The sequence below is a fragment of the Myotis daubentonii genome, chromosome 4 (assembly GCF_963259705.1).
Source record: "Myotis daubentonii chromosome 4, mMyoDau2.1, whole genome shotgun sequence".
Classification (NCBI taxonomy): domain Eukaryota; kingdom Metazoa; phylum Chordata; class Mammalia; order Chiroptera; family Vespertilionidae; genus Myotis; species Myotis daubentonii.
In genome coordinates this window covers 112,016,441-112,037,295 of record NC_081843.1, presented here as the reverse complement: position 1 = coordinate 112,037,295, position 20,855 = coordinate 112,016,441, and the positions used below count along the sequence as shown (strand labels likewise).

Genomic DNA, 20,855 nt, shown 5'->3' with positions numbered 1-20,855 from the left:
ACATTCCACATTACAGTGAAATATGTTGCTGTGTTGGTGCATTTTAATGAGAATTAGGTTACTATTTTGACACCTTACCAAATTGTTTGGAACAGTTGTACAGATCTTCCATCCTGTAATACAATGTATCTGTTAGATCAGGAAGACCTAGTTAAATACTATGCTTTAACTGCAATTCTTAACCTAAACCAATCTTGGAAATGTGGTTTAGAGGCTAGCTAGAAAGGAGTGATGGATGGGGGGTCGGTACAATTTCATCCATATTGGTGGTTAAACATTTAGTATGTTATTTTAAAAAAGTGATACTTCTCTCTTAAATTTAGTTTAAGTTATCTTATTTGATGTTATTCCTATGCCTATTGGTCAAAATGGGAAATAGTGGTCTCATTAAATGGCAGCTGAAGAGAGTGGAAGAGTTAAAAAACTGGTGTTTTTTAATTGTTCCGTCCAACCGAATTCTGGCATTGGTTAGTTGTGGAGGCTTGAGCAAACTACTGGATTACTTCCGGCATGAGTCGCCTCATCTGTAAAAACGGGGCTCAGTTAAGAAATTATCATCAGAACCACAACCAGATGTTTTCCAGTTTTCTTCCACCCATTTCACCCCCAGGACGGCCGCCCAGTTAGTGCCACTCATACTGACCGCCCTCTGTGCCCCTCACAATGACAGCCACGTGGCCCCGCCTCCCGCCCGCCGTGGCCCCGCCTCCTCGCGGAGGCCCCGCCTCCCCACCGCCTCCGCGCCGAGGCCCCGCCTCCTTCCCCCAGCTTTTTCCGGCGCAGAGCCCGCCCTCCTCCCATGCGGAGCCGCGGCCGCCGGCGCCGCCCCCTCCGCGCATCCGCGTGCCGCAGCCCGCGCCGCCCGACCCGGCCACGCGCCTCCGCCGCCCCGCGCCGCCGCGCTCGCTGGCTGGCCCGGTGCTGGCGTCCGGCTCCCGCCGCGAGAGAGGACAGTCCGGACAGTCAGTGCTGCCACCACCACTGCAGCCCGGGCCCGGGTCCCTGCCCCGCCCCGGGCCCCGGCCCCGGCCCCGGCCCCCCGCCCGCGCGGGCGATGAAGTGTCACTACGAGGCGCTGGGGGTGCGGCGCGACGCCAGCGAGGAGGAGCTCAGGAAGGCCTATCGGAAGCTGGCCCTGAAATGGCACCCGGGTAACTCCGCCGTCCCGCCCTGTAACTCCCTTCGCCCTGGACCCCGTGCCCGAGACACCGGTGCCCGGCCGGTGGCCCCTGCGCCGGCCCGTGGCCCCTGCGCCGGCCCCCCCACCCCCGCCCCCGGTGAACGCAGCCCTCCACCCAGGCTGCGCTCGAGCTCCGGCACCCCGTCCCTTCCAGGCGCCACCCCGCCGGTGCCCAGAGCCCCTATGGCCGCTGGGTGGGGAGACCGCGCCCCGGGGACTTCGCTGGCTCCTCCCAGCGCCTCGCGGACCCCGGACCCCGGACCCCGGACCCCGGGCGGCGGGGTGAGGCGGCCCTGGCCCCTCCGCCGGGACCCCGAGTCCCCTGCGCCCAGGTTCCTCGAGCTTTCCTCCTCCCTGAACTGGTCCCGGAGTCCCTGCCACTTAGTGTAACGATGGCTCCCGTCCCCTTGAAATCAAGGCCGAGGCCAGGACCCCTCTGCCGGTGAAGTTTGTATCTGACCCAGAAGTGTCTTCATTGGCGTGGTTTTCATGCCGTAGCCCCGGCCGGGGTGACGGTGTGGCCGGGTGATCTCCCAGCCCGGGGAGCTCAGGCAGGAGTGGGATCTCGGCATTTCCAGGCTGATAAGGGGCTTTCCTATCGGCACTGATCAATAAGCACGTTTCTAGCCTCCGGGATGGGCAAGTCACTGGGTTCTGAAATGCCTCCGTCTTGCTGGGAAAACATGCCTCACACGCAGAAAAGAGTTACATGCGGGGCAAGCAGAACAGCACAGCGCACGGAATTGGCCATTGGACTGATAGACGAACCGGTGACCCCCGGGAATGCAGGAGGCCAGGGAGCCCCCCTGGGTCCTGAGGGGCTGTGAGGCTTCCCCTTGGCAGGAGCCTGGGTCCCCGAGGATGACCCAGGGAAGGGTGAGCTGAACCGAATGGGGAAGAGCACGCGGTGGACACACGTGGCCCAGTGGACAGCTGGACCAAAGTCTGAAAACATGGGTTGGTTTAGCCAGTTTTGCTCAGTGGGTGGAGACAGGAGTGGTCCCTGCCCTGCTGGCCCATGCGGTCGTCGGGGCGACACTGCGAGGAGAAGGGCGATGTCAGTCGGTGAGGTAAGGGCAGCCTGAAGGCAAATAACAGGTGCCCCTGAGCACAGGTACCGGCCCGGACTGGGTTTTGGTATTTGTGGGAGAGATGGGCCTCCCTAGAATGGACATCTCCGTGGAGGCCTAGCGGGAACACAGAGAAGACAGGTGGAGGGGGCAGCAGAAAGCCAGCATGGCCGAGTCCAGGACGGCCAGGGGAGTCGGGCCAGGTCCTGAAGGCGTGGGGACTGGACTAGGGATTGGATTTTAACCTGAGAGCGTTGGGAAGCCAGTGAAGTGCCGGGAGCAGGGGCGAGATGGTAGGTTTGCGTTTTTCAAGTATCTCGCTGGCTGTCGTGGGGACAGTAGGTTGGAGCAGGCAAGACTGGAGGCCAAGGGACATTAAGTCCTCAGGATGACCACCAGGACCTGGGGTGGAAGCTGAGCCAGGTGCCAGGATTCTCCGTGCGTAAGCGCAGTGGTTGGGAGGGGAGCAGACAGGAGGGGAAGAAGGGATGGCCAATGAATGGATCAGGAAGCAATGCTATTTGTCACGCCAGCTCTCGCACAACCTGCCCTGTGAAGGGTGTGGCTGAAGGAGTCTGAGAGGGAAGCAAGCAGCCTTCTCAGGGAGCCTGGCTTAAGTGGCACGGTCCATGGAATTTTCCAGAAGGCACTGTATAAAGGCTTGGAAGGGAGTGGAAAAGCATAGTGGGTGAAGAGAAAAGCACAGAGAATGATGTGAGAATGAATGCCTTTTAAACTGTGATGGCTGGATTCGCAAGGCCTGTGGCTTTTTGCACTTGGTGAATAATACATCACGTGGGCTTTCCATTTTTTAAATTAGTGCTTTTTAACTTCACGCTCTCATGCTTTTGGATCTCAGCTCAACCTGCTAGTCAACCAGGTCAGGCATGTTTAACGGAAATAAAAAGCCATATGACAGATTGAAAAAAAATTATTTAAGAAAGATGTTTCAGTGAGAGATTAGATCTTATTTTCAGGTGGTACATTAGTGGGTTTTATGCATTTAAACGCTTTAGCTTTCTTCAAACTTCTTTGGGGGAGGAGAGAAGGGAGTGGGAAGAAGCAGGACAACCCAGTGTGGTGCTGATTAAAAGGTGAAGAAGAGCCACCCACCTCCACTCCCAAGCAGTCACCTGCTTTGTTTTGCTGCCGTGTTCTGCCACTCAGCCTCCATCTCAACTGTGCTTTTTACTTATCTGACAAGATTCTTATTAGTGATTTGAGGAAGACTTGGAAATCATGACTATTTTTAGCTGGACTCTCACCCTCAAGGCATATCAGGCTTGTGTTTAGCTGCAGGTGACAGGAGGCTGCCTACAGTGGCTAAGCCAGAGCCATTTATTAATCTCACATATCAACGAATCCAGAGGTGGCCCATCTTGATAGCTCCAGCTGCTTGAGGAAACGTTCCAAGACCTGCTCCATCCTCCTGACCATGCAGCTGGCGTCCAAGTGTAAGCATTGCGGCCCCGAGAGATGTTTATTGCTTCAGATGGGCTTGCACTGTGGACATGGATTTAGACCTGCATTGTATGCTCACAAACAGGGAGGGGGACTCTCGTCCTCCTTTCAGTTCTAAGGGACCATGATCTATATATATAAAAGCCTAAGAGAACGTTACGACCAGCCAGTAGCTATGACACGTACTGACCACCAGGGGGCAGACGCTCAATGCAGGAGCTGCCCCCTGGTGGTCAGTGCACTCCCGCAGCCAATCTCTTGTGGCTGGCCAATCTCCCGTGGCCCCCCCCCCCCCCCCCCCCCCGGCTGGTTGGCCCTAAGGGGCCCCGATCGGGACTGGACGAGACGGCCCCAATTGGCCCCGATCGCTGGCCATGCTGAGGGACTCCACCCATGCACGAATTCATGCACCAGGACTCTAGCTTTAAAATAATATTGAAAGCTTTTTGTGCTAAAGCATCTTAGCAAAAAGAGCCATGGCCAACTGCTGCCTTGAGACAGTGTTGTCACTGTTACTTGTTGAGCAGACAACCAACCACCTGAAGGACGTGGGATCCGTGCAATGGTACCTGAGAGGAGGAGGCAGGATGCCTTGCCCTAAGGCTGCCAGACTATTGTAGGGCATACACATCGGTCATATTTTCCTCTCGCCTCTTAGAGGGCAACTATGGAGCTATAGCTTAAAGAACTCTGGTGTGCTCTGGATTCAAATAGTTTACTTTCTGAGCATATTAGTTACCTATTGCTGTGTAACAAACTACCAGAAACTCAGGGCTTAAAACAACAAACACTGCAAACATTCATCAGATGGACTCACACAGCTTCTGAGGATCAGAGCCTGGGAACAGCTTAGCTGGGTGGTTATGGCTCAGGGTTTCTTAAGAGGCTGTGTCTTCACTGTCTGGGACACCTGTTTTCAAGCTCGCTCACGTGGTGTTGGCAGGCCTCAGTCACTGCTGGCCACGGCCAGAGGCCTCATTCTCACCGCGTGGCTTCTCCATCGCCACCTGGGTGTCGTCATGCCATGGCAGCGAGCCCAGAGGGAGTGAGAGCCCACGATGGAAACTGCTGTCTTTCATCAGAACATCTCAGAAGCGCCATACCGTGCCATCCCCCATGTCACTGCTCACACTGCTGCCTGCTGTCGGCCAGACACACCACCCCTGGGGACCACACGGTGCGATGCCAGGAGGTGGGGGTTCTTGGGGGTCGTCTTGGAAGGTGGCTGCCATCTTGAGGCAAAGTTGCTTTCTGAATTCCATGGTTAAGGAAACACAGCTAAGAAGACTAGTATAGCTAATTAAAACTTTATTTTTGTATATGTTAATCAGGAAGACAAACAGGCTGTGAACAGAAAGTATAACCTAGCATTAAATAATAGCAGTTCTTCCTAACCAATTATATATGTATATTTTGTTTCTCCTAAAAAGAAGGTGCACGCTACTCAGGGTTTTCCATCTGTGGACCCAGGGTGAGGGCTCAGGGTGAGTGCGGGAGGCACCAGGCTTAGGGAAGCCTGAGCTTTCTACTCGAGTAGACACTTAGGTTCTGATTATTAACCATCGTCCAGTATCTCTGCCTTTTCCTGGTTTTCCTTTGTTTTGCACACTCCTCATGTGTTTCTGGCCTTTGTGATTTTAGATTTTGTCCTACTTTTTTGATGACTGAATTTCTGTGACTTTATTTTCACAGATAAAAATCTGGATAACGCCGCAGAAGCAGCTGAACAATTTAAATTAATCCAAGCAGCATATGACGTGTTGAGTGACCCTCAGGAAAGAGCATGGTGAGCAGCACGCTGTCCCTCTCGTCCTCGTGTATGTTGTTGGGAAGAATTGTCAGTAGAGGGTTTTTAAAAACATTTAAATCGTTAATGGTTTTTGGTGTGTTCTGAGACTTCTGTCACCTACTCATATACAATGCAGTATTTGAGTAGGAGGGAATTCCTACTCCAACTGTCTGATTTCATAGCTCCTGATGCAGAAAGCTTGGCAGTGAAGATAGTTTTAACTTTGATATATGAAGTGACTTCTCATTAAATGGTGTCTCTTTGGTGTGTGACAGTTTTCTGATGTCAGACAAGGAAGCATGCTGACTTGTCTTTCAAAAACAGTACAGCCCTGGCCAGGTTGCTCAGTAGGTTGAAGCATCATCCTGATACACCAAGGTTGTGGGTTCAATCCCCGGTCAGGGCACATGCAGAAATAAACCAGTGAATGCAGAAATATGTGGGACACAACTCTCCCTCATCATTTAAAATAAATAAAATCAGAGTGTTTTGTTTTTTTAACACACAGGTACAGTGTTTTAATACAAGAATTGTAATACTTTCCTTACAATTATACTCTATAAAGAAATCGAGTTAAGCTTCTACATCTTTTGTTAACGATGACCTGGTCATTGAATATCATATCCGAACAGTGTCTGTGTTGGGACTTTCGCCGCAGAGGGATAGGTGTTGAGCCTGTTGTAACTGCAGGACCTGCTGCTCATCCGCAGACCGGGTGGTTCACATGCTCTGTGCCTGTCCTCGGGGCCAGTGTGCCCACGGCCGCTCTCCAGAGAGAAAGGCTGTAAAGGAAGTTCCTATAAAATCGCCTTTTACATGGAAATCACAGAGAGGGGCCTAATGTTTCTCCTCTGCTGCTGTGTGCAGGCGGCACTGCCCTCTGAGTTCTCCCGGTGCTCGGACCTGGCTCTGACGTCTGGCTTTGCTGCTTACAGTCTTTATGATTGTGGACACCAAGCTGTTCAATGTCCCTGAGCCTCAGCTTCCTGTTAGCAAACTTTACGGAGTTGTTCTGTGGGTAATTGCATGTGCGTGAAGCTACTCCATTGTTTACGTAGACATAAGAGTGATTTCAGTTCATGCTGCTAAATTCTCAGATCCCACGTCTGTAAGTAGTCTGTGGACGAGATTATGTCCACCCCGTCCTGCTCAGGAATGTTTCTTTCCTGGGACTGCAGCCACCTGCGGGGAGTGGCGTGGAGATTCCCTGGCGCATGACAGTCCCTTGTTCCCATTGGCTAGTGCTATATATGCTGGTAGTGGGCTAGCCAGAGTTTTAACCAGCAAGTTTATGATAAATTGTCTTTTCATGTTGACATTTTTTTCTTAAAATTTTTTGGTTGTGGGTTGGACACATTAAAATGGACTGCAATAGCATTCTGGCTGTTTCCGAGTAAGAAGTCCTTTTGAATTCTTATGCATTTCGCCTTCCCTGACGCTGCTCATTTCTTCGTCTGCTCAGGTATGATAATCATAGAGAGGCTCTGCTCAAAGGTGGGCTTGATGGGGAATATCAAGATGACAGCTTAGACTTGCTTCACTTCTTCACCGTCACCTGCTACTCTGGCTATGGAGATGATGAGAAGGTAAGGCGTGGACTCCCTTACCATTTCTTACCAAGCATTTAAGTGAGACTCTCAAATGCAGAGAATTCTGTAATCGAAAGTGAAACTGTTCATTCTGAAAACAAACAAAAAGCCACCATTGCCTTCATATTAAAGTACCCGCATATTAAAAACCTCCAATTGGAACGTAGATGTACTTACACGGACAGAGTTTGGGGTTGTCATCCTTCAGCAGTAAAGTTTTTCACGTTACATTTTAAAATCTCACTCTGTGATTAGACTATAAAGTGTGGGAATGTGTGTTTCTGTCGCCTGCTTTAGGGCTTTTACGCGGTGTATCGGAATGTGTTTGAAATGATTGCGAAGGAAGAGCTGGAATCCGTGCTGGAGGAGGATGCGGAGGACTTCCCGACCTTCGGGGACTCCCAGAGCGACTATGACACGGTGAGGAGTGTGCACGGCTGTTGTACGCTTTTAGCGTGGATCAGTGCGTCGCACATCCTGGTTGTTTATTTGTAAAAATGGATCCTAGTTCCCGCTCCTATCCTGTGACTTGCTTCCTTTCTCTTCCCAGCAGCCTCCCCTTTTCTTGACCTTTCCCTCCTAATTGACTGTGGTTCCATCCCATTCATTTCCTCATTAAATTCATGCTGAATAGTGATTGATTTTGTTAAAGCCTTAAGAGGATTGTCTTCGCCTTTGATTAATAGCAATGTTTTAAATAGGAAAGATGTTCTGCATCACTAACGTTGCTGCCTGACCGAAACCAGTCTACATAGAGGCGAGCGTTTTGCCTGTTTTCTCTGTCGCCAGGTAGTCCACCCTTTCTACGCCTACTGGCAGAGCTTCTGCACGCAGAAGAACTTCGCTTGGAAAGAGGAATATGATACCCGACAGGCTTCCAACCGCTGGGAGAAACGCGCCATGGAGAAAGAAAACAAGAAGACTCGCGATAAGGCGAGGAAGGAGAAGAATGAGCTTGTCCGCCAGCTGGTGGCTTTCATTCGGAAGAGAGACAAGAGGGTGCAGGCGCATCGCCGGCTGGTGGAGGAGCAGAACGCCGAGAAGGCCCGCAAAGCTGAGGAGATGCGGCGGCAGCAGAAGCTGAAGCAGGCCAAGTACGTGCCGGGGCCTGGCCGTGCGGGGCCCTGGGGGGCCCGGGGCCACAGCAGGAGGTGCCTCCACGTCGGGTTGAGGCATCTTGGCTTCACCGTTTAAATCCTGGCGTTGCACAGTGCTTTTTCATCTGTGAGAAGGTGTTTGAATTGGATGTTGTCCTTCGAGGCCCTTTATACCTGAGACCTTTCCAGACGCCTGTGGAAGTTAATAGTAACTAAGGCCCCGGGCTCTCGCCCTGCACAAGGCCCCGCTCCGGGCTTTTCTCCCAGCGGTTCTGGGAGCAAGTGCTGGTTTGTATCCTCGTTCCTTCGCGGGTGCGAGGCAGACAGGCCAGGGTCGCACGGCCAGCGAATCGCAGAGGCGGGCTGGACCCGGGGAGTCACCAGGGCCTTGCTTTTAACCGCCGCCCAGGCCTGCCTCTTAGTCGGTGTACTCTCAGCTGTCTAGGTCCTTCTGGTGCCTTTAAAGGGTTGTTGTTTTTGAGTTACTGTAAAAGCATTGTGTCCAGAGCATTACAGCATTCTCTAAAAGAAATGACTTCTTAAAAATTCGTCCTGCCCCATCCCTCATCTTTTGAAAATTAGCACTTACAACTTAACATCACTTGAAACCATTTAATGAGTTGCTAAGAGTTACAAAACCCATTATCTAGTCGAGCAATTAAAATCAACCAGGACAGCTAACAGATTTCCAGTGACTTTGCCCTTTAACTCGGTGCAGGTGTGAAGTTAGTGAGCTCTGACAGTGTGGGGGTGGGGTGGGGGTGGTAGGAAGCTCTCTGGGGATGGACTCGGAGCCTGAAGGGTCGGGGAGCGCAGTGCGGAGACTGTGCTGTTTGTGTCTAGACTGGCCGAGCAGTACAAGGAGCAGAGCTGGATGGCACTGGCCGACCTGGAGAAGGAGCTCCGGGAGATGGAGGCGCGGTACGAGAAGGAGTTCGGAGACGGCTCCGAGGAAGACGAAGGGGAGGAGCACGAGCCCAGAGACGGACAGGATGGTAACTGCACTCACCGGGACGCTGGGAAGTCACGTTTCTGTGCACAGGATGCACTCGGGTGCTCACAGGGGCCAGGAAAGGGATAAGACAGTGGAATGGGAGCGTGGAGGGAGGAGAACCTGGGATACCCGTTCCAGTGGCTATTGCCAGAGTTTTCACATCTGTTTGGTTTAAGTGAAGCTGGGACTTTGGATTTTTATGTGACATCTCCCAGTTTTTAAGTGTGACAGATAATTAACATGAAAAACAATACTGTGTGGACCAAGGAAAGGTTGTCTATTGAAGCTGGCTAATTCTGGTAAACTCTTTTCTGACCATGTTTTAAACAATTTGTGCTTCTGGCCGTATACATCTGTAAAAGCATAATGCTAATTAGACTGGACGTCCTCTGGAAGACCTTCCGGACAAAGTCAGGGCTGTGAGGGAAGCCGGTGCCAGCAGCCGGGGAAGGAAGGCCTACTCTTGCACGAATTTCGTGCATCGGGCCTCCAGTATGTTGATAAATAGGTGAACATGCTGACAGGTGTGATGTGACCGCAGACTGGTTATTTTAAAAAATGCAGTTAAGTAGTAGGTCACGTTTTCATAGCAGCTCTTTCCAGAAAAGCTGATGTTGTGTAGGAACCTGTGTGGTGTGTATACATGGTAGATTCTCCCTTTCATTTCTGACTTCATAGAAGGCGCTTGGTGCACTGACATACCTACAGGTGTGCTTTTTCAGACTAATAAACCAAGTGATAAAATGACCAACTTTTAATTAATCAAAATGACTAGGAAATGGAATGTTTTATTAATAAATAAGACGTAAATGTGAAAGTGTTTGGGAAATTATAAACACTCTACAAACGTGAGGTGGTGTAATTACGTAGAGTTAAATAATTTATAACATGCTTTCATATACATCATTTTGCTGCTTGACCCTCCCACAATAGCCCTTAAATGTAGGTTTTGCTCATATAATTGGCTGCATTTTCCTAAAGAAGAAACTAAGACAGAAGCTGTGGCATATGCCTGGGTGTATATGACCATTTTAAATCCAGATTTTGGCTTCAAATCCAGCATTCTTTATTAACTCTTTGATTAATCAAAGCTTATTTCATGTTTATGATATCTTGAAAGTGTACCCATAATTAGACAGTAATACCATATGCTGAACTTTGCATGTATTCTGATCATTTATGATTTTAATGAGACTGTCCTTCAGAACCATATTAACATCACTTTTAATATTATTTCCTATAAAGATAGAAGATGGTATTGTGCAAAGACTTCATTGCGCTTTTTAATTGCTTAGATTTTTGGACTGTATTGGTAGTAATTATTCCAGTGTAATAAATCTTCAGGCTTATAAAAAATAGTCTGTAGAGACAGTGTCAAACTTTACATGTAGTATGCTATTTTATGACTTGTCCAATAATGACAGAATGTTGTGAGCTAAGTTTATTTAAGCATTTAAGAATAGATTACAGTTATATAAATGTGTTTGTACCAAATCTTGCTCAAGAGGTAAGTTAAAAACACCTTGTTGAAAAAGTTGCTTTGTGCTAGAACTATGGACCTCTGATTTTCTGAACTTTGCTCACTCCCAGGGTTCTGAGAATTTTTTGTCTTTTGAGTAGACTTATAAAGAGAAATAGAAAGTTAAAGGGACTTTTCATTTCTTATAATTTAGTGTTGCTTTTAAAGGGTCAGCTCGAATCCTGTAACGTCATTGTTTTCCTTGGTAAGGAAGTAAACGTTTTGTTAGCATGTTGTGGGTCTGTGTTCGAATGGCACAGGCTTCTTACTGCGAACTCTTTCCTGCAGGGAAGGACAGCGACGAGGCCGATGGCGTGGAGCTTTATGAGGGACTGTACTGCCCAGCGTGTGACAAATCTTTCAAGACGGAAAAGGCGTAAGTTTGAGGTCTTTGAACTCACCTTTTCTTTTGAGGCGAGGGTAACGCTTTGCAAGTCCTGAAAAGAAAATGCTGCTGGTAGCAGCTCCCTAGTCCTCACAGCATCCTGGGGAGAAGGCCGTTGTAGCAGCAGGTCAGCCCCTGGAGTGATCGGTCATGCCAGCATTCCTGTGGGCAGCTGCTTTGTAAACATGCACGTGGTCTTCAGAAAGAAATGCTGCTTTTCTGGCAAAGAAGGTGCGGTCATATGGGCCCAGAGGCTACACCATCTCTCTGTTGGTGGCAGACTCGCTGCCAGCCATCGCTGCCATATAGGCCATCGCTGCCACCAGGAGCTTCCCCGTGTCCTTCAAGGGGACATTTACTCATTTACTGAGGGGAGGAGGGGCTTTATTTATTGGTTCCTTGATCTCTTATTTTTTATTGTTTTTTAATTATTTATTATTATGATGTCTAAAGTTTTACATATGTCTCCTTTCTCCCCAATTGACCACCCTCCCCCCCCCTCCGGCCCAGTGTCTGTGTCCATTGGTTATGCTAATATGCATGCATACAAGTCCTTTGGTTGCTCTCTAACCCTCCTCCCCTACCATTTGTCTCTTGATCTATTCTTGTTCATAGAATTATGTTGATCATTATATCCCACATATGAGTGAGATCATATGATATTTCTCTTTCTCTGACTGGCTTATTTTGCTTAGCGAAATATAGGTACTACACCTGAGGGAAAAAGAGCGAAGGGGAGGGGAAAAGCACAGGCCTGCTCCCAGGCGGGAGAGCGCGGAGGACTTGCTCGTACAGGACAGTGGGGACAGAAGTATTAAAACGGGTACTGGTTTAAGGAGAGTAAAGAATATGGGGGGAAATGTAGAACCAGCAAGGGAAAAAGCAAAATAGGTGCAGAAAAGAGAAAAGGGGACCAAGGGATGACAGTGAGGATGTGGGCGTCAGAAACGGTCTGTCGGGGTGAGCCCCGCGGAGGTCATGGAGCAGTGAGGAGTGGGCGAGCTGGAGACGCAGCAGCAGGAAACAGACGCCGGGAAGGAGGTTTAGAAAGTCTTGTTTATTTGGAAGTGACATCGAACTCACAGACCAGTCGCGAGGACAGAGTGTAGAGCACGCCACTCACGGCTGCTCAGGCTGCCCCATGTGCGTGTGCTTGTTCTCGCTACACACGGTTCTGAGTACGGGACATGTGCAGTGCTCCTAAGCGCATTCTCTTACAGTCAGAGTGCAGCTGTCAGCTGGAGGAAACGGGTGCCACTGACACGGCACTTCTGTCATTTCCTGCCGTATTCCACTTTCGTCAGGTGATCCTCGTCGTGTCCCGTGTGGCATCTTTCTCACTTGGATCTGGGACCCAGTCGAGGGGCATGTACTGCGTTACACGTGTCACATGGTCATTAGCATGTGGCTTTCTGCTGTAAACAGGAGCCTCACTTCCCCGTGGACCTGTCTGTGTCAGTCTGAGTTTAGGGACTTTTTCAGTGTTTTCTATTTGTTACTGCCCTTTTCCTGCTCCAGTTTCCCGTCAGTGGTTAGTGAGAGTCCTTCCACCTGCTCCTGTGTCCTTGACATGCCCAGTCATTGCCGAGCACTTCCTATCTGGCACGAAATGTTCCCATTTCTCCAAGGAACCTTGATCTGCAGGAGATACTAGTTGTGGGGAGAGCAGCAACCCAAACAAGCACACGAGAATTTGAGCAGATGAGAGAGTGTTGACAGAGACACAAGTTTCCTGCTTTCTAGTGTCGCTACTCTCACAGCCGAAGGGTTGTCGACTCCATGTTGTGTAGTGTTACTTAGTGGCCACGGGGCACAGAGTTTGCAGGGGCACACGTGTCTGAACTCACTTTTAGGTGGTGGGAGTGAGAGGGGGATGCCTCTAGAGAAGGTGGAAGGCAGCTGCTGAAAAAAGCATGAGGAGGTAAACTCTTCTACGTCAAGGCCTCACATCACCGTCTCTCAAATCCAGGGTGTCTCCTTTTAAAGTTACAGTGTGGTTTTGTACTTTCCCAGTCATCGCTCCAGGCCCCTGCAAGTAATCAGTGATTAAAGGAAATAGAGGAGAAGGCTTGAATTTAAAGACTTGGAAAATAAAAATAATAGAGAATTTGAGGGGAAAAAAGGGAGAACAGATGAAAGGACAGAAGGAGGGGGAATTCTGGGTGCAGGAACATGGATGGAGTGCTGGGTTCCTAGGGCCCGAGGTCCAAGAAGACAGGGTGCTCTCTCTCCGTAGTCACGAACGTCTGCCTGGTTGATCAGAAAGGAGAACATTAACTGAGTCGCACCCCCAGCCACACTTGGCACATCTGACGTAAGCCTGTCGCAGTTACTCAGTTGCATTGTCCTTTCAGCATGCGGAATCACGAAAAATCCAAGAGGCACCGGGAAATGGTGGCCTTGCTGAAACAACAGCTGGAGAAGGAGGAAGAAAGTTTTTCAGGATCTCAGACGGATGAAAATCTGCTGAATGCCAATTCTGAGGAAGAAGTGGAGGATGCACCCAAACAAAGGTACTTCCAAAGATTTCGTAGACATGCTGCCACGCTGGGCTTGCCTGTAGCGCAGCGGTTCTCAACCTGTGGGTCGTGATCCCTTTGGGGGTCGAACGACCCTTTCACAGGGGTCGCCTAAGACCATCGGAAAACACATATATCATTACATATTGTTTTTGTGATTAATCAGTATGCTTTAATTATGTTCAATTTGTAACAATGAAATTGGGGGTCACCACAACATGAGGAACTGTAGTAAAGGGTCGCGGCATTAGAAGGTTGAGAACCACTGCTGTAGAGGCTGCTGTATCCCGAAGAAGTCAGCCTGTGATGCTAGTATTTTCTGCATTTCTTCTAGTGAAGGGAACTTTATAGTATTGAAATAGGTAAACACATGATATCAAATATAATTTTACACACTGTATTATGACTATATTTAAAAGCAGTTTTATACCTAGGTAATTGATATGCTAATTCCTGTCAGTTGAGCCACTTACAATATTCTAAAATAATGTGATCATTTTCCTTTTAATGCTTTATGATATTTATAATTTTAATTTTTTTTATTTCTCTCTGTATCACTAGTGCTTAATTGTTTTTCTTTTTACTTCATAAATCTTTAGAATCAAGTGTTTGACATTTTCATTTATATTTGCTCTTAGGCTTTCTAAAAAACAGAAGAAAAAGAAACAGAAACCAGCACAGGTATGTTAGTATTAGGAGAATACTTTTGGTTAGAAACTTGCAATGATTGTGGTTATTGAAAGAATGTTGATATACTCAGAAATTTAAGTAGTTTAAATATTTCATACTTGGGGTCCAAATTCAAGAGCATTACAACTCTAGATTTGCTGTTTAATGTTAGCGAAACCCTTAGTATTAGGAGAATAGTATTAAGGAGAAGGACTTTTGCTCTAATTTCATGTCAATTGTAAAACGATTAAAAGGAGTTGAAAAATGTTTTCTTTTTTAAGCCCCCCCCCTTATATATATATGCAGCTAATTTATTTAATTATTATTGTCAGGATGTTTTAAAATTTTGCATGTGGAATTCTCCTAATACTAATTAGCTGAGTGACCGTATTTAAAAAAATACCTGGACACGTGACCCCTGGGATTTCTCATTGTATCATCAAGTTTGTTCTGTTGAAAACATAATTAAAATTTCACAGAAGAAACATTTGTTTAGAAACTTGCAATGATTGTGGTTATTGAAAGAATGTTGATATACTCAGAAATTTAAGTAGTTTAAGCATTTCATGCCTGGGGTCCAAATTCAAGAATTGCCATTCTCTCTTGGTGTCTGTGGGGGATTGGTCCCAGGACTCTCCAGATACCAAAATGCATGGATGCTCAATTCCCTTAAATAGAACGGCATAAAGAAAATGGTGAAATACCAGAGAGAGAGCATTCATGTTTTAAAATTATCTGTTTCTTTTTATTGCCTGAAGATACACTTTAACTAGGGGGCTTGGGACATTGTCATTGTTTATTGTAACTATTTGGCCGAATAACCCAAAGAAGCCAGTACTATTATAGTATTTATTTTGTAATGCACATGTGTTTATAACCTAGAATTATGATGATAATTGCAATGAAAATGGAATAGGAGAAGGAGTGAAAGTTGATCCAGAAGATACCAACTTAAATCAAGACAGTGCCAAAGAATTAGAAGGTGGTCCCCAAGAGAGTGTCAGGGTCCCAGAGGCTGGTCAGTTGTGTGAGGACCCGAAAAGTGAAGCGAGAAGGTAGGCCAAGGTGCATGTGGTTGTCTCCATCTTGATCCTGGTGGTGAGGGTATCTTGTCATATGTCAAGTAGAAGCTTCTTTCCCATGACGGGTGGGGGGAAGTGGATGTGTCTATCAGTGTGTATATATCCAGACACATGTATACAGATGAAGGGTGTTGGAGAGAATGCCAGAGGACGCGCTCACAGACATTTCAGCAAATGGCCAAAATCAGGAAGCAGTCGCTTTGATCCAGTTTTGTTCCCTTATCCCGCTGAGGCGCGTATTTATCCCTGTGTCAGTCATCCCCAGGCCCCCCTGCGATCAAGCTGCTGACGAGGCTGTGCCCACTCAGCTGGAGCATCACCGCCGGAATCCACAGGCTGTGACAGCTGCTCTCTGTTCAGGACTTGGTCTGACTGGCTTCACTGCTGAGGAGTGTCAGGGCTGGGGTGTGAATACACACGCACTCACACAGTCTCTCATACTCACACAGTCTCACACTCTTACACACACACACTCTTAGTCCCTCACACAAACATACACACATAGTCTCACACTCACACACTTAATCACATAATCACACTCACATACATACACACACTCTCACACAGACACACACTCACACATACCCCCGGGTGTCCATTGCCTTTCTGGGGCCCCTGTGACGCTGGTAACCTAGTGAGAAGTTCATTAAAAAACCTGCATGGATATAAAGTCCTTTTAAAAAAATAAAGCTCTTCAATTTGAGCTTCAGGGATGCAGCTGCTGTCTTTCATAACATGATAAATTGTTCTCTAGGAATGTCACCCTAAGTGCTCTTGGGTATATTTGTGGCATATCTATGATGATATTTAGTAAATTAGTAACTTGTAATCTGTAGCATGTATGCCATTATGTCCTTTCCTTGATGCTTTCAAAGCTGGTTGAATGCTGCCGATGTTGTGTTACACCCTAATCAGCGCCATTGTGGGCCTGGTTCCTGACCACCACAGTAAAGCCGTTGTAACCTTTTTGCTGTGGAGGGTCTTAACTTCAATTTGTAAAAACAGCATCTGGGAAGTGCAATAGAATGATGTGTGCCTGTATGGGCCGTTTAACTTAACACAGATTCTTGGTTTCTGCTTGAAGAATAGTAAGGCAGCATTGTCATAGCTCATCCCTGTAACCCAGGCTGTCTGTTCTGTGTAGTTGCACTTGGATTTTATCCTAAGAACGTGGTTAGCACACATGAGGGGAGTATGAAATAACTGGGGAAGCTACCATTCACCTCGAGGGCTGGGAAGAGGACAGCTCAGAGTGAAAGTGGACCAGGAGTGGACGGCTGTCCTGGCGGCAGCTTCTGGGAGAAAGTCCGGGGAAGCCCGCTAATCAGCAGAAAGGACAGTCTCTTGACAAAGAAAATCCTCTCCCTTGGACAGATGTCACTCTACGGAAAGTGCATGACAGTGTCGCTGTTTTCCTCATTTCACTTCATGGAGACAGGCGGGATCTGGTCCAAGAAGTAGCACTTGCAGGAGCCACACTTAATGTCACAGACTATCTGTGTGGTACTGGTTGGCAGTGACGATGGTTTGCTTCAAATGGAATATGAAGTGCTTTGCTTTTTAACAAAAACACACAGTATGAAAATTTAGAGAATTTGACAGGTCTCGTTTTAGCTTATGTTTCAACCATTTTAGGTAAATTTCTTAATTATTGTGACAAACCTGATATAAAATGTGATCTCTAAAGTTGCTCTTTAAAGCTATTTATTTGAAATGTGAAAATTAATTAACATGGCCATTAAAATGAATGAATTAGCCATTAAAGTGCATGTCATTCATTTGGGTCATCTTGGGAGCAAAATGATAATTATTGGGTTATGCTGAATTCTTCCGTTTATTTGCCAGTGTTCCGACACCCAGAGGAAAGAAAGCCAAAGATCCGAAGAAATCTGTCAGAGTGCCTGGGCCGCAGACCCTGGTAGGTCACTGTGCCTGTGGGAGCCTGTCCGGGGTTTGAGCGCTGTAGCCCAGGTTCCTAGTTCCACTTCCGAACGTGTGCGTGTGTTCGGTGAGCCCTCTGCACCTGCTGATACGTGTGGGCCTGTCCGCACTTTCCCTGGACAATGTGGAGTTTAGACTTGTGCCACCCTCATTGTTTCCTTTAAAGGAGTTAGACACGTATGGGAAATACCAGCTTGTGTGAACAGTTCCTGCTCTGTTCCCATTATTCTGAACTGTAAAGCCTTGGTCTAGTCCAGGGGTGGGCAAACTTTTTGACTCGAGGGCCACAATGGGTTCTTAAACTGGACCGGAGGCCGGAACAAAAGCATGGATGGAGTGTTTGTGTGAACTAATATAAATTCAAAGTAAACATCAGTACATAAAAGAGTACTCATTTCAAGCGGGCCGGATACGGCCCACGGGCCGTAGTTTGCCCACGGCTGGTCCAGTCTGAGGGGGGCAGCTATTGCATGTCTCAGAACTCGTAAGGTTGACGGTGGTGGTTAATGGGACTTAACTTTCAGGAACAGCTGCCCCTGTTGAGCCTGTCTTGGTAGTTGTCCATTTTATTAAAAGATCTTTATTTTGCGATTGTTTGATATTTAATCAGGACATGAAAACATACTGCTCTCAGATAATACTTGCTTTTATTATTGGTTTCCCCCTCTCAGAGTGACGTTCTGATCAGCTGTACCACCTGCCACAGCGAGTTTCCATCCCGGAATAAACTGTTTGACCATCTAAAGGCCACGGGGCATGCAAGAGCGCCCTCGTCGTCTTCTTTAAATGGTGTAACAAGTAGTCGAAGCAAGAAAGACAAACGCAAAAACAGATAGGCATTCTGCCAACGCCTTTTCTTTCTGATTGTCTCTAGATTTTGAAACCAAAAACTGAACTGAAATCATCTAAAGAGTTAAAGTCTCAGTGATCTGCGATTTATTGCATGTGGAAGATTATTTTTTATCTTGTAAAAACATTTTTCTGTTTAATATATATATTTTTAAACATTTCATTAGTGATTGAATTCTACTTTGCCATCTGAACGGACTTGAATATCTCAAAACAGGTAAATATTGTAAAGTGCGTATTCTTGGTTTCTTCTGGCTCATGCGGACAGAATGTACAGGGAGAATTAAATTATTTTAACACATACAAATGCCCCTCTCTGTTTTATTTTGTGAATTTCTCATTAAGTGTTTTTATGTGATTTACTGCTTTTGTCAATGATTCCAGATTGTTTTAAAATTGCCATAGATTTATTTTTCCACCTGATACCATGACTCTGGTTCTAATTTTATAATTATTTCTAAAGAATCTATTGTTAATTACTATGTATTTTCCCCCTCGAGGACAATGAAAGATAGAAACTATGTGAACATATATGGTTGTGTTTCAAGAATACTGTCTCTCCAAGGTATGAGTATGTTGATTCAGTTTGAGATTTTACTGGTAATTATCGACATGCAGCTTGGCTTCTTGCTTTGATTTGAATTGTGGAGGTGGAAGCAAATTAATTATACGGCGCTTCCTCCTCAGGCGCAGTGACAGCTGGAAAGTGTGATGGGTCAGCACAGCAGATGGTGCAGAATTTATACTGATACATTAACTAGGGATATTCTGCCTTGAGCTTTTTCATCACTATTTTTAGAAATGTTTTGTTTTGTTTTTTTACATCATTCAATGGAGAAAAACGTTTTTAATGAAAGATTTTTTAAGAAAGTTGCTATTTATGCCTTCTATTCTGTAGCAAAGATGAATATTAAATCCAAAGAGATATGGAGAGTCATTACAAGTGAGTGTGGTCAAACATGTTCAGTGATGAGTCGGTTTTAGGATGGATTAAATAAATAGGCAGTTCTTTTCATTGGTCTTGAAAGTCTCTTCGAACTCCTCACTTTCCGTTCAGTGAGCTTATTTCTCTCCTTGCGTCTCCAAAGGAAGGAGTCTTCGGTTACGTGTAAACTGGAGAGCGAGCCCCTGATGCAAGGCTTTCTGACAGCCTCGGGGGTTGTACGGATGTGGTACATCTGTGCTGGACTTGGCTCCGTGCTTTCGTTCCTTACGCTTTCATTTTTGTCTTTTTCCCTTAGATATATATGTCTTTACCTTCCTCCCCTTCTGTGTCTAACTTCTATCACTACTTCCTCCTAATTGTTTTTCCCCCTCTTCCTTGCTCTCTTCATGGAAAATACTGGTCACTTTTCTGTCTTTGGTCTCTTTCTCCCAGGCTCCATCTGAACACTCCACCTTTCTCTAACTTGAACTAGACAAATTGCCTGTAGTTATGAAATAGGAATATTAATGCACAGGTAGGCATGTAGTCACATGTTATTATGCAGTAGGAAGTAGGACATCATCTTGAAAGGCATTGAATGTCCCGCAAATGCCCTCTAGACCTCCCTTGCTTGCCCTGTGCCAACCATGCAGGCATTTAATTGTTTCTGCTTCATGTGAGGATTGATTGTGGTTACTTGTCACTTTTATTCTGATTGACAAAAACCAGCCATAATTTTTAAGGGATCTTCATCAGTTGTGATTGGAAGTTAGATCTCATTGCTGATCCTGTGTGCATGACACTGCGAAATCATTTCACTTCTCAGCTCTTCATTTTCCTTGTTTGTGACACAGTTCTTTCCATAATAATATTGTCCCCATTTATCATGCAGGATTATTCTGAAGGTCAAATAAAATCACATATATAAGTGCTTTTTAATACAAAAGCTTTCTACATAATGGTGATTTGAAATGAGTTAAATCTTTTTCAGTTAAAATATTTTTAGACAGAAGTGAACATGTTGCATTAAATGTGCATAAAGTTTTATAGGAATTTCCTTCCTAATGTACTTAGAAAAAGTACAACACTACAGGAAAATAGGACTCAATCAAAATGAAAAGTCCTGTAGACCAGTAGGCACCATAAATAAAAAGACAAGCCCGAACTGGGAGAAATGTTTGCTGTACATGTATGACAAAGGATTAGGGTCCAGAATACATTAAAACACAAGAACCTCCTCCAAACCAATGACTGGGTGACAGCACGCAGTCATGCAGCAGTTCACAGACTTGGTCTCAAGACCCATTTATGTTCTTAGAATTGAGAATCCCAAAGGGTTTCTGTGTGGTAGGTTATTGGTATTCTATTGGTATTTACTCATTAGACATTAAAGTACTAAATTTAAATAATTTATTTAAAAATACATGTTAAATAACAATTATAGAAAACAGCTATTTTTCAAAACAATTTTAATGAGAAGAGGCTTTATGTCACATGTTTGAAAACCTCTGTAATGTCTAGCTTAACAGGAGACAGCTGGATCCACATATCCACTTCTGCAGCCAGTCACTGTGTTAAAGTAGATGAAGGAAATCGGACGTCACACGATGGGAAATTGGAAAAGGAAGGACTTAGTGGACCCCCTTCCCCACTGGGCCCTCAGGGTCCTCAGACAACAGAACTACTGCATTTGAAAAACGGATAAAATATATGAACAGGGAAAGCTTAAATGGTCAAACAACTTGCAATGGTGGTCATTGTCACTAATAATGAGGGAAATAGGATT

At 46.4% G+C, this 20,855-nt stretch overlaps 1 protein-coding gene across 2 annotated transcripts; it reads left to right on the top strand.

Annotated features, from left to right (window-relative positions):
- The first annotated feature begins 837 nt into the window (after positions 1 to 837).
- DNAJC21 (DnaJ heat shock protein family (Hsp40) member C21) lies at positions 838 to 18,451 on the top strand. 2 transcript variants are annotated; one of them, XM_059694965.1, is made up of 12 exons: positions 838 to 1,151; positions 5,404 to 5,497; positions 6,963 to 7,086; positions 7,387 to 7,509; positions 7,879 to 8,183; positions 9,030 to 9,181; positions 10,988 to 11,075; positions 13,439 to 13,597; positions 14,242 to 14,284; positions 15,155 to 15,327; positions 17,200 to 17,272; positions 17,967 to 18,451. In XM_059694965.1, exons 1-12 carry the CDS (start codon positions 1,055 to 1,057, stop codon positions 18,129 to 18,131), a joined length of 1,596 nt encoding a protein of 531 aa, XP_059550948.1. In that variant the 5' UTR covers positions 838 to 1,054; the 3' UTR covers positions 18,132 to 18,451. The 2 variants fall into 2 exon arrangements, with proteins under 2 accessions (XP_059550948.1, XP_059550949.1); XM_059694966.1 differs by lacking the exon at positions 838 to 1,151 and adding an exon at positions 4,879 to 4,903.
- Positions 18,452 to 20,855: the final 2,404 nt, after the last annotated feature.